Raw genomic sequence first — 12500 nt, 5'->3', positions numbered from 1 at the left:
AAAAAAAAAAAAAAAACAAGCAAACAAACAAACGGGTTTTAAGTTTCAATTTATTTTTATGTTGCTCCTCTTTCTTGCTTGAAGTAAAGTTCCTGCATGATCCCATGGATTGCGGATCCCGCGTTTTTCACAAGTCATCACATCAGAAATTCCAGCAATTTCGATGGTTTCTGAGCCATAAACCATTACTGAGCGTGTGTTTTGTTCGTACACGGAGGAGGACAAACCTTGAGTTTCTCGCTGAGGACGAAAAAATAAAATGAGCCTGGTTGAAATCTAAACGCTCGTGGGTGTGAAAAACATGATAAACTCTTTCAAATTCAAATTGTTTTTGCCGCGCAGTTCTTTAATATGTTTGCGATATATCGACTTTTCGGGTTCTGCGTTGGGCCTTTAATATCCATATTTCTTTGAAGTTATTCGCACAGAATGCAACCGAAATAGCCGGCCCAGTTGCATCATGCGGAGTCCTTGCAAGGATTACGGCTTTGCTTTTTTTTTTTTAGGATTGACAACTTACGAGCTCAACCAACGACAACAGCGAGAAATCCACATGTTTAAGAAACAAAACAACGGCATTCGGTTGCACACTTTGTGCATGCCCTTTACATTGCCGCACATTTCTTTGCCAATGCCTAGTAGATATACAACCTTTGGAATTAACTCAAATTTAAAGGAGCTTTCCACTCCTGTTAAAGAGTAACTGAAACCAGATGAAGTAGTGTTTGGAATCAAATTAGTTCATTTTTTTTCAAGGAAGAGTATTTGTATCAGAAAAAAAAAAAAAGAGTCTTCTAATTGCTTATTTCCCGGGCGTCGCCATCTTGAATAATTGTGACGTGCCGTTTATGGTTAGCCTAGTGTTCCGAAATAAAGAGCTTTTATGTAATTATATATTTTGTCCCTGTTTAATGATGCGCCGGTCAAACCATTTTGGAGAATTCGTCGCATTGAAATGGTTGTCAATGACCATCCGCATAGAGACTGCAACAAGAAGAATATGCATTTCGTTGCCGCTGTTGTTTTTGTTGCTTTAAGCCTTGCTCGAGCGCATGTGCAACGCAAATGCAAACACAAACGCGAACGAAAGCAAAGTACCGACGTATAACGCAAACAATGCAAACACAAGAAAGATAAGATACGCAGGCTAAGTTGGTATCATTTTTCAAATGGCAAGCGAGGCTGACGCCATATTGGTTTCAACGTCAATCTTGGTGGTGTGGAGCTGGCAGTCTTACCTTGAGCTTGCATTTGCGTTGCTCCGGTTCATACGAAAGCGTAAGGGCAAATATAAGCGCAAGAGAATGAACATTTTCCAATTCCACTTTTTGCGTTAAAGGTAGTTCACACGTTTGTCTCCTTGCATCTGCATTGGCGTTTGCGTCACACGACGGTGCGAAACAACCAAAATTATGCTCCCTCTCGTTACCCAGTTCCCACTCCGGAACGATTTGGTCACTGTTTTCGTCACTTTTTTCCATGATGTTGACAGACAGCCACTGATATCTTCGAATGCTAAGATTGTCTGCCGCTTCATTAACACAGCAGTAAAATGATTGTTGATCTTGACAGTAGTTAAAGTGAAAAGTAGTATTATCAACTTTCGCAAACGTGTTGATCGACGGATACGTGATGAAAGCAAATCCTAACCTTGACCATTCCACATTACATGGCATCAAGTCCTATCACGCTCCGCGATCAATTCCTGTATCCCTGTCGGAATGCCGCGCCTTCCTCGAAATATCCATGTAAGCCCTCTTAAATCTTTGAATGTTTTAATCCTTGGCAAGCCCTATATCTAGCCAAGCTGATTTTTTTCGGAGGATAAATCAGTTACAACTTATATACATTGCGGAGACTTATGTCCCAGAATAGAAAGTCTTTTTTCGGGATGTCTGTGGAGAGAGAACACTTCGTAATTCTTTCATTGCTCAAAGTGGTTACCGGCAACTAGTTTAATTAAAACAAAACGGACCAAATTTATTGAGTATAATTAGAGGAGGCGCTCTCACGCAGCGAAGATAAAAGAAACAATTTCGATGAGGACGACAAATATTGCTTCGGTATGAAAGTTTTGCAAAACGTTTCCAAATATAAATTAACCACGGTGATGCTGAACATTGTTCGGATGAAAAATTGTTTTTTTATCAAACGAGTTGACAACGGTTAATTAGCCACCAGACAAAAATAAGTGAGCTGAGGCTTCGAGCATTAGCTCTTCGTTAGCCTGTGTACAGCTCGCCCCTCCCCTCAGATTTTAGGGACCCAAATATCTAAGACGACAACGCAACAACAACAACAACGACGTCAACTTTATTTAGCTAAATATGATAGTTAGTGGATGGCTTACCCCGCAAATAGCTTGAAAAAGCTAATCAAGACTGGGCAAGCCAAATACAAGAACACACCTAATAAAAGACAATAATTTACACAACAACAACTTTAACAAATTAACGATACAGATTACAAAAGGATTGATTATTGACGCCACAAAACAATGATATCATGGGTTAAAAGAGCATAAATAATCGTACTGCACGTGTGGCACGGATTTTAGCTTACATTTTTGCGGTATTCTGCACAACGACGACGTGAAATCATGAAACATTTTACGTTTTGACGACAACATGAGCATGCAGCGGAAAATCTTTCATTTCGCCCACATTGTGGGACGTGAACGAGATGGAAAAGTCGACAAAGACTTTTAGAGCAAAGTTATATTTTGAGGTGACGTTTTTGTCGAAGTTGCATGTCGAAGATCTTAAGGTCTCTAATCCCTTTCAACTGAGGGAAGGGGTAGTTGTACCCACAGTTTCTTTGGATTCGGTGTTTGGACTGACTAAGTCACAACAGTACCTCCCAACCTAACCTAACGCGAGAGGAAAGCAACGTATGTGCGAGGAGTGCGTGGGTGTAAAGCCGTTACCCACACCACTTCATGAAACGCGTACGTGCGAGGTGCGAGGAATGTGAGGATGCATAATTGCCTCTTTCATAGCATCTTTGTGATCCCTTTGTCTGCGCGGATTTTCAAAAAACCGTGACACTTTAATTAAGATCATAGGACAAGAAATCCGATTATATTTTAAGTCCTTCAACCTAGTATTTTTAAACCTAGAACTGAATAATAATTTTGTTTTTTTTTTTAAAGTAAACACTCAAATGTATGGTTGAACGTACAGTTTCCTAGTTGTGCAATATGTCTGAAAACTGAATCCAACAGGAAGTGCTTCCAGCCGCCTACGCTGCGGAAGCTCGGAAGATTCTAGGAAGAAAAAAATGGCCTGGGGAAACTGTATGGTTACGGTGTCTTGCTTAATGCTCGCCGACGATCCGTTGTCGTTTTATAGAGAACCTGTTAATAAGTAATAGGACTAAAAAAAACTATCTAGCTAGGAGGCAGGGTTTTTTTTCTCACTGCATAATAAACTTTCCTCAAGAATGAGATCGATCTTTGGAACGAATTACGGGTAGCGACCCACCTTGCATGGAGTAAGAAGTGTTTCTACTTGCAGTAGAGGTACTCTTGGACAACAATGGACATCTGGGACATGATTGGAATAAATAGGTAGCCGTTTAAAGGGGTCCCTTGTCTTGCGTATTTTGTTTTTATATTCAGACGAAAGACTTCTACGCGCCTTCATCACTTTTGTTTGTAGCTATCACTTGCACCTAAATGATTTTTTCTCAAATAAAGAAATCTGAGAGTGAGCTAAGGAAAGGTGCAAATTGAGACGCTGTTGTCTCTTATTTACGCCCATGCTCCCCACTGGTATTATTCAAACCGTATTGAATATCACATGATCTGTTGAGTGTATCTCGTGAAATCCTATTACAGCTGTCAGGTGCTGCAACACGAGAGAAATTTCATACAAAGCGTCACTCTCCAATAAGCAGTTTATGTTTGAAGACATCCGTTTGACAAACCTACCGAGAGGATGAACGATTCAACATGACCAGAGTCCTTCCTTAAACCCAGCAGTAGAGTTGTAAATTTGTGGTGATAGAGTCAGTTGCGATGAGGACGCATGCTGTATCCGTTGGGACCTTGCTGCTGGTTTTCATTCAACTTGTTATCATCGAATCACAACGTAAGTGACAGGATGCGATAACAGTAACCCTTTCACGTTTGGCGAATGCGAAAGTCCGGTGTTCTCCCTTAAGAATATGCCACCAAAGAGCTTTTATAGCAATTACAAGGACATTTGCTTTTAGAAAAATAGAAACATTTCATTTTGAAGCCACAAAAATTAATAGGTCACAGCCGAGAAAAGTGTTATTTGCGACTGTGTCAAACGCCTCTGCGACTTTCATGCGTGATTATTTTACCTCCTCATTTGAAATTTATTTGATTGATTTTATTGAATATTTTTGCAGTCGTCAGTATTCTTGGACAAAATTAGCTTTCGCTAACGTTGGACAGAGGCTTATCCCTGTGTCAAAATATTACGGGGATGTCAAGCGCACCGATGAAGTGTACTATGGTACCGATTTTGGGGTGCCGTGATTATTTTTGTGCGTGTTTCCCAAGGGGTTTGTTGCATGGGTGATGTAGCCTTTTGACGCCTGACAAATAACGCGAATCAGTGTTTGCAAGGCGTCAACGACAACGTTCTCTCGAGTTGTTGCAGACATTGTCACGTAACTTTTTATGTGCCTTACTGTCACATAGTACAGCGGCTTACCTTCAATAACTAGCCAGCGACCACGCAGAAGCAGCCTCGAGAAAGGTCACGCGAGACCCCTGGGTGGCAAGATTGCATGTAAACGCGAGCTATTTTTCGACCCCACCTATCCGGCTTACCCCAACTCCATGTAAACAGGCCCTTAATTAAGCCGAAGCTCTCAAAAAAATTTGACTTCATTTTGGAGTCTGCAAGCTAGCCAGGCTCCACGATAGTGAACGGTCCGTAGACACAAATCCTTAAGTGATATTGACATCCTGCTCATAGGCGGGGGGGGGTGGGGGGGGGGGGCAGGCTGACATGGATTGGTGTCATGGGAGAGATAAAGTGTCTTATATATAGAAGATATTACATGGCCGCTTGCGGATACGAATTTTATCTTCTGGCGCTGGTAGTATCAGCACGAGAAGATTAAATTTGTATCCCCAAGCGTCCATGTAATGTTCAAATTGCTTTATTCATTTTCAAAATCATGGCGAAAAAGTGGTCGCCAACCGCTAAAACAGGCATGTTGTGTAACGTGAAACAAGATATGAAAACTATGAGAAATGTCCAATTCAGCCATAAAGATGTTATTGTAGTAGGAAACAATAACATGATTTTATTATATGACTAGCTCCGTGAGCGGGCAAGATGAACCAAATCGCGCGCTCTGATTGGCTACCCGAGCGGGCAAGATGGAGCGATACTGCCCGCTCGGGATTTCTCGCTTGGTCCCGCAAGATCAAAGATCATTTTTTGGTGTTTTAAGTCATATAATAAATCCTTTATTGACCAAGATTGTTCGGTCAAGATGACTGGATATTGGCCAAGTTCTTTTTTTGCGTGTTTATGGACCTCGACTTCGTCTCGGTCCATAAACGACCATAAACACGCAAAAAAAGAACTTGGCCAATATCCAGTCATCTTGACCTCACGCTTGGTCAATAACCCATACATACAGCACAAAAGTATCTTAAAAGGAAGGAGAACCTAGCAGTTTATTGGCTAATCGTGTTAGTAACCATGACGACACCCACATCTTTACACGTGTTTTGGGGGGTTTGTTGCTAAATATGTAATGGTTAAGTAATTTGAGAGAAGTTGACATTATTTTGGTCAGTTTCCAACTTTTGTAAGCCAATGACCCTGAATATGACGTCATCACGTCACGCCCATGGTCACGTGACCCGTAAAAGAAAACTCTAAATAATTAATTTGTCTACGTGCTACACAATTTGGGTATTTAATCAGTGGTTTGATAATTTGTATTCGTTAGCATGGTTTTCTTTTTATTTTGAAAAATGTCCTTCCTTTTTAAAGAGATAGACGATACTGAAATGCCCATAACATTTTCAAAAATGATGATTTGAAAAAAGCAATGCTTAGCTATATTCTGTATGTGAGGGTGAAACGTGTTATTTAAGAAAAAGTAATTCAATTTAACGACCGCTGGCAATTTAGCTTTTTCTCAAACCGGAAGTCAGTTCGTTTACGCATGCGTAGTTGATCTAAGAACGAGCGCGATGAAGGGGGAGGAAAGACCTTCGATGCAAACAACAGTTCGTGCGGTGATTTTTGCTTGTGAGTGGGTTTTCTGGTCAGCTCACGATATGATGACGTCAGTCACCGGAAGTAATATTTCACTTCGCTAGCAACGCGTGACGTGACGTTTTTGAGCCGTGGACGGCAACCGGGAGTAATCTCTTTTCCCTGTTAACTTTTCTTGTCACTACCACCTTTAACAATATAAACCTTATATTGCTAAGTATCTTTCCTCCATTAGAGATGATTAGGTTAAAAATATGGCAGAGCGTACTGTCTTGGCATGCGAAATCTTCATTTCCGGTTGCCGTCCGCGTCTCAAAATCAAGCGTATGATTTTTTTTTTATCAAAGAGGAAAATGCTAGTATTTCATCAATATTGTATCTATGTAATAGCGAAATATTAAACGGTGAACATTGTTGGATCCTTTTTAATTACGTATTTGGTTTTTAACAGGTATACGGGAAGGAAGATGCCCAGTAGTGCAAAGACGGAATGATTGTCCTGAGGTCGTTTGGGATGCTTGTACTTGTGACCTCGACTGCCAAGGGATAAAAAAGTGTTGTTTGGACGGCTGCAATTATGCTTGTCTTTATCCAGGTAAGTTCTCTTAGAGTGGTTTTCAATTGAGTGTCGAAAGTAATTAGCGAATTACTTTGGTTTTGCATTATTTCACTCAGCGATTGGTGCAAAGTTCTCGCGCCACTTTTTCAGCTAATCAGAAGTGAAACCAAAACCAATTGTGGCTCGCGCGTGCACATTTTCCCGCGCTTTGTGTCAGCTTCGTGTAATTACTTCGAGTTTTGATTGGTTTACTGGATTGTCTCCGTCCATTTTAATTGGCTAAAGTAATTACTTTGGCTGACCTTGCAGACAATACTGTTTCGTTCTTCTGGGCTTCATCAGTACAGTGCTGGAGGTTAGGATTAAAAAGCCACCCCAAATGTCCCACGCATGTGGTACATCTAAGCTATACCAGAGTGCTCAAACTAGCGAGCTAGTGAGCATGCGCAATTACTAGCAGCAATGGCTCATCCTAGTAGAGTGCTCATTATATACCTTTTTTCATCATCGACTGCGAACAGTCCTTTCCATACCAGACGAACTTTGTGAATTTTTGTCACACAATCGAGAGAATAGATTGAGGGAGTTCCTCATGTCTTTCTCCACCTTTTCTCTCGATCTTGTGACAAAAACACGTTTGACTCAACAAGCGCACGTTTTCAGAGACATAGCTTGGAACTCCTAGTGGGTACTTTTTTTAATTACGTGAAAATAGGCATTGCACTTTGTTACGATAAGTTTATAATGCTAGGTGTGGAAGATTCGAGTGTTTCATCGCTACCCATTCCGAAGACCTCTTTAAGCTGAACCAAACGGGAAAGTGAAAGCTCTGATGAAAGGCTAACGCTCGAAACGTCAGCTTTTAGGATCTCTGTACGGTGACCAATTACATTATCAAATCCGTTGATAAAAGCAAAATTTTTGCAACTACTTCCCCATCGACGCAGCACCACAGTATCTTTAGATAATAGATTCATCCTTTAATCATATTTAACGTCGATAACTCGTAACAGTAATTCAACTGACAAACCTGAGGTCGACGGTGCGCTCATTTTACTGCCCCCTCTCCATCAGTGCTTCGTTTTACGGGAATTTAAAGCTACTTAGCTACACGGAAAGGAAAGAAGTCGACAAAAGAATGCGAGATCCTGGAAACGAACCTAGGACCTCTTGCCCCCTTAGCAGCGCACTAACCGACTGTGCCATCCTTGCCCCTACGCCGATGCAGATTTGTGCAGAAATTCTTAACGAACTGAACTAAACGACAATTTTTTTTCCATCTAGATTTTGGTACACCGTCCGTCAGAAACAATGCTGATGTTGTGTTCATAATGGACTCTTCGGGTAGCATCGGAAAACTTGATTACAAGCGGGAAAAACAGTTTGTCAAAGATCTGACGAACGTATTCGAAGTCGCACCGAATGCAACCCGAGTAAGCACGATCATATACAGCGATTACCCGAAACTTATCTTCGACTTTAACACGTACAGCGACAAACGAAGTATCAATGTAGCACACGACAATTTGGAGTATCTAGGGAACAGAACGCGCATAGACAGAGCGCTGGATCAAGCCTTGGTCGTGTTTTCTGAATCTCGTCCGTCCGTTCCTAGAATCGCGTTTGTGCTAACCGATGGAGAGCAGACAGAAGAGAACGACGCCAAGCCGTTGGACGTTGCAGTTCGACCGCTGCATGACTTGGGCGTCCAGGTTTACGTAATTGGCATTGGAAGTTACATTAAAAGGGAGGAGTTGTATCTACTGGCCAGAAGACGACAGGACGTTTTCTTTGTAAGCTCATTCGAAAAACTGTTGAGGCAGACTTACCGCATTGTAAATCAAATCGATACTGTACAAGGTAAGTATTGATTATTAGTTGGTGAGAAATGCTTAGACTTAAATTAAAGGAACACTTTGTGTTGGATATCAAAATTGGGCTTTCATCTAATTGTTTGTATTTTTGGACATTAGGCATGAAAATGCGATGCGTCAACAATTTTTGTTTCAGTATTAAGGCTTGGCCAAACGCTCGCAACATTTCAATGCAACATCTTGCAACATTGTTGGGCACAGCATGTTGCATACGTTTGGCCACCATGTTGCGATATGTTGCGATATCAAATTTGAAAACGGCCAAATTTTTCGTGCAATATTTTGGATGTTGCATGATGTAGTACTCGTTTGGCCACGTTCACGCAAAAAAATTGTTGCGCTAGGGCATACGTGTTAGGTCCACTTCTTACGCGCCAGGGACCTGGGGCACATGAACATTGACATGTTGCGTTAAAACTTATGAAAATGTTGCGTGCGTTTGGCCACCCCGTTCAACACATGTCGCAACATCATGCAACAATGTTGCAAGATGTTGCGTTAAAAATGTTGCGAGCGTTAGTTTCATTCCTGTTTTCTATTATCGCTATGTAATAATTGGTTTCAGGAGCCCATTACCTGGGGCCTCCATATGTATGATACCCTTGAGTCAACCTTGTCACATATCTGTTTATATTCAGAACTACTATATATTTTCATCATTTAAAACACCTTCGTGTTTCGGGTGTGCTGCAAGTGATGCAATCAATGCCCGACCATAAGTCTCTTCAGTGATTGGCTATTGTGAAAACCCCCGGGGAAACTGCCCTGGGAGGTGCAGGGATGACTCAGAGGGTTAACATAGAAGGTGGAGGCTCCATCCACGTGGTGGGCTCTTGTTCGTTTGTATTACCCAGCGACGTCAGTCGTTTTCTAATTTTAGTCACCCATATAAGAAAACATCCCGCTGGTAGCTGTGCGAGATCGAAATTCCACAACGGTACAAAACGCAAAATGGCAGCAAGCAAAAAAACACTGTATAATTCTCAGTTACTGTCCGAGGAAAGAACTTTTTATTAAACGAGGGAGGACTATATTTAATACTTTAGTGTTTTCTCCTATACAGCCCTCAAAGATGGAATCAGTGCATGCTGATTTTTGGGGAAGGAGAAAAACCGGGAAACTCCGCGAAAAGCAGGGTGGATCAGCCAAAACTCACCCCAGTTATCATGTTATGGCATCAACCAGGCTATAAATCCCGTCAACATTTGGTGGGAGATAGCTCTGACCAAGAGCCATCCTTGCTCTCCAAAAACAATCGAAATAGGGTTTTCCCAATTGGTCACCCTCCATGTATCAGCCCCACCCAACAGTCTTATCTGTCAACTTACCTCTGTGGTCCCCGAGAACAGTGTTCACAGTTGAGGACCCTGTAACTGTATTCTGTAGCATGCTTAGACTATTTTTTTTTTTTTTACTTTCCTTTCTCTAAGATCTGATCCCGCCTCTGCAAATAACAGCCGATATGCTTTTTCTGTTGGACTCCTCGTCAGCAGTACCAAGATTAAATTATCCAAAAGAATTAGAATTTCTCAAGAAAGTCGTCGATTTGTTCAGAATATCACCACGGTACGTCCGAGCCGGTGTCATTCCTTACGGGGTCAGAGCAGAGCTATCGATTCCGCTTGGAAGGCATTCCACCAACGAGGCCATTAACCGATCTATCGATTTACTTCCGTACATCGGCGGCCAACGAAGAATAGAAAGGGCACTGATACTAGCCAACCAGACATTTTCCGAAGCACGTCCGCTGGTTCCAAAGATTTTGCTCATTCTCACTCACGGTGGAGCCCTCACTATCCCTGGGGCCAATTTACTGACCGCTGTCCGGGCCCTCCGTTTTCAAGGTGTTTCTATGTTTGTGATTTCCTTCGGTGAAGACGTAAATTATGCGACGTTGGGTCAGATCGTCCAAAGGAAAAATCTAATCACGGACAAGTCTTACGATGCACTTGAACCTTACCTTCCGTTTGCTGCGAGCTACATAAGAGTGAATTCAGGTGACAACTTGTATAATTTCCATAAACTGTGAATCGGATGCTCTAACCACTGAGCTACTGGAGACTCTATGGTGAGCAAGGGTCAATTTGTGGGTCTTGACTGGATCCGCATCGCGCGGCTACACAGCCAAGTATTGACTAGCACATTTTGAAACTCACTAACAGCATCGCGCTGTCACATTAATGCATATCAAGATGCAGCCAACCAACCTCCAAAGTGAGTGTGTTAACGATGAAACAACAACAATGATATTAAATGTAAGGAGAAATGTAGACTCGGAAAAATATCCGAGTCCCAGATGGGATTTGAACCCACGACCCTCCGTGATCGTGAGGAGGGTCGTGGGTTCAAATCCCATCTGGGACTCGGATATTTTTCCGAGTCTACATTTCTCCTTACATTTAATATCATTGTTGTTGTTTCATCGTTAACACACTCACTTTGGAGGTTGGTTGGCTGCATCTTGATATGCATTAATGTGACAGCGCGATGCTGTTAGTGAGTTTCAAAATGTGCTAGTCAATACTTGGCTGTGTAGCCGCGCGATGCGGATCCAGTCAAGACCCACAAATTGACCCTTGCTCACCATAGAGTCTCCAGTAGCTCAGTGGTTAGAGCATCCGACTGATCACGGAGGGTCGTGGGTTCAAATCCCATCTGGGACTCGGATATTTTTCCGAGTCTACATTTCTCCTTACATTTAATATCATTGTTGTTGTTTCATCGTTAACACACTCACTTTGGAGGTTGGTTGGCTGCATCTTGATATGCATTAATGTGACAGCGCGATGCTGTTAGTGAGTTTCAAAATGTGCTAGTCAATACTTGGCTGTGTAGCCGCGCGATGCGGATCCAGTCAAGACCCACAAATTGACCCTTGCTCACCATAGAAACTGTGAATGATTATGTGTTTGCTTTCAGCCTTTTTCCATAGGTAATATGTCTCAAGTTATTTTTAGATCGACTCCCACGCTGTACAGATCCGAAGGAAATTAGGTAACAGCCAATCATATGGTCGGAATGTGTTCCGCGTGGATAGCTCACGCTCAGCTCAGCCCACACATTCCTGCCATAAGATTGGCTGGTGCTCAATCCCCTTGGGATCTGTTCAGCGTGGGAATCGATTTTAAAAAAAACTTGAGACATACTACCTAGGGAAAAGGGAATCTCTTCTCCCTTTTTTTTCTTTCTTTCAGTATATAATAGACTTCTGTAGCTCCATCCGTGTACAAAAACAGGGAAACGAACTTCGATGTAACGAAAAAATCTTGCTCCCTATAAGTAGAAAACATGGGGCTACCACCTTCAAAGGATCTGTACAGGCCCGCAAATGATCCCTGGACCGGAAATGATCTCAATAAATGATACCCTCAAAAATTAGGAATGGTGTGGACTCCATGAAAAGTCCACGGATATATGAGGAAGCTGCAAAATTCCCTGGCATAAAAGTAGCAATAAAAATCGGTAAGCATACTGTGCGTAACAGTTTAATTTTAATCTTCCACTTTCTTTTCTTAAATCTTTAAAAAGTCATGAGTGGCCCGATCTTTCATTTTCTTGCGCTTGCAAAGAGTATTAAAATTCTCGTCTTCTCTTGTTCTCATTTGACCTTAGGTTTCAAAGATATACCAAAAAAATTAACAAACAAAAGAAATTTCAATGCACGTTTCTTTTATATCGTGGGGAATTTGTCAGTAGAAAGTCCGGCTGTTCCGGGTTAGCTGGGTTTTTTTTTCAGTTGTGTTGTTAAAATTTACTTCGTTTTGTTAGCTCTGTTTGGAAAATGAGTATCGCGCAATTCTTACAAGTTGTAATTATCGTAGGATAAAAGAAAATGTAGACATGTTACAGTTA

At 41.7% G+C, this 12500-nt stretch overlaps 2 protein-coding genes and 1 long non-coding RNA gene across 3 annotated transcripts in view; 2 read left to right on the top strand and 1 right to left on the bottom strand.

Moving 5' to 3' along the window:
* LOC137988362 (cartilage matrix protein-like) overlaps positions 1 to 894 on the top strand; it is a 12269-nt gene extending 11375 nt beyond the window's left edge. The window contains exon 8 of the mRNA XM_068834391.1: positions 1 to 894. This exon is cut by the window's left edge and continues 309 nt beyond it. The gene's annotated coding sequence lies outside the window, so the exon portion shown is untranslated.
* Positions 33 to 1421, bottom strand: LOC137988363 (uncharacterized). Its single transcript, XR_011120776.1, has 2 exons — positions 1239 to 1421; positions 33 to 240 (listed from the first exon to the last, which is right to left on the bottom strand). It is a non-coding gene; the product is annotated as an uncharacterized lncRNA (long non-coding RNA).
* A 2501-nt stretch (positions 1422 to 3922) lies between these two features.
* The window catches only part of LOC137988364 (collagen alpha-3(VI) chain-like), a 27516-nt gene continuing 18938 nt past the window's right edge, over positions 3923 to 12500 (top strand). Inside the window, exons 1-4 of the mRNA XM_068834392.1 lie at positions 3923 to 4091; positions 6667 to 6810; positions 8059 to 8634; positions 10079 to 10645. Of these exons, the coding sequence (XP_068690493.1) occupies positions 4019 to 4091; positions 6667 to 6810; positions 8059 to 8634; positions 10079 to 10645 (1360 nt within the window). The 5' untranslated portion in view covers positions 3923 to 4018. The remainder of the gene's footprint in view (positions 4092 to 6666; positions 6811 to 8058; positions 8635 to 10078; positions 10646 to 12500) is intronic.

Source organism: Montipora foliosa, unplaced genomic scaffold (assembly GCF_036669935.1).
Source record: "Montipora foliosa isolate CH-2021 unplaced genomic scaffold, ASM3666993v2 scaffold_415, whole genome shotgun sequence".
Taxonomy (NCBI): Eukaryota; Metazoa; Cnidaria; class Anthozoa; order Scleractinia; family Acroporidae; genus Montipora; species Montipora foliosa.
The sequence above is the reverse complement of the archived record's forward strand: the minus strand, read 5'-3'. Positions and strand labels throughout refer to the sequence as shown.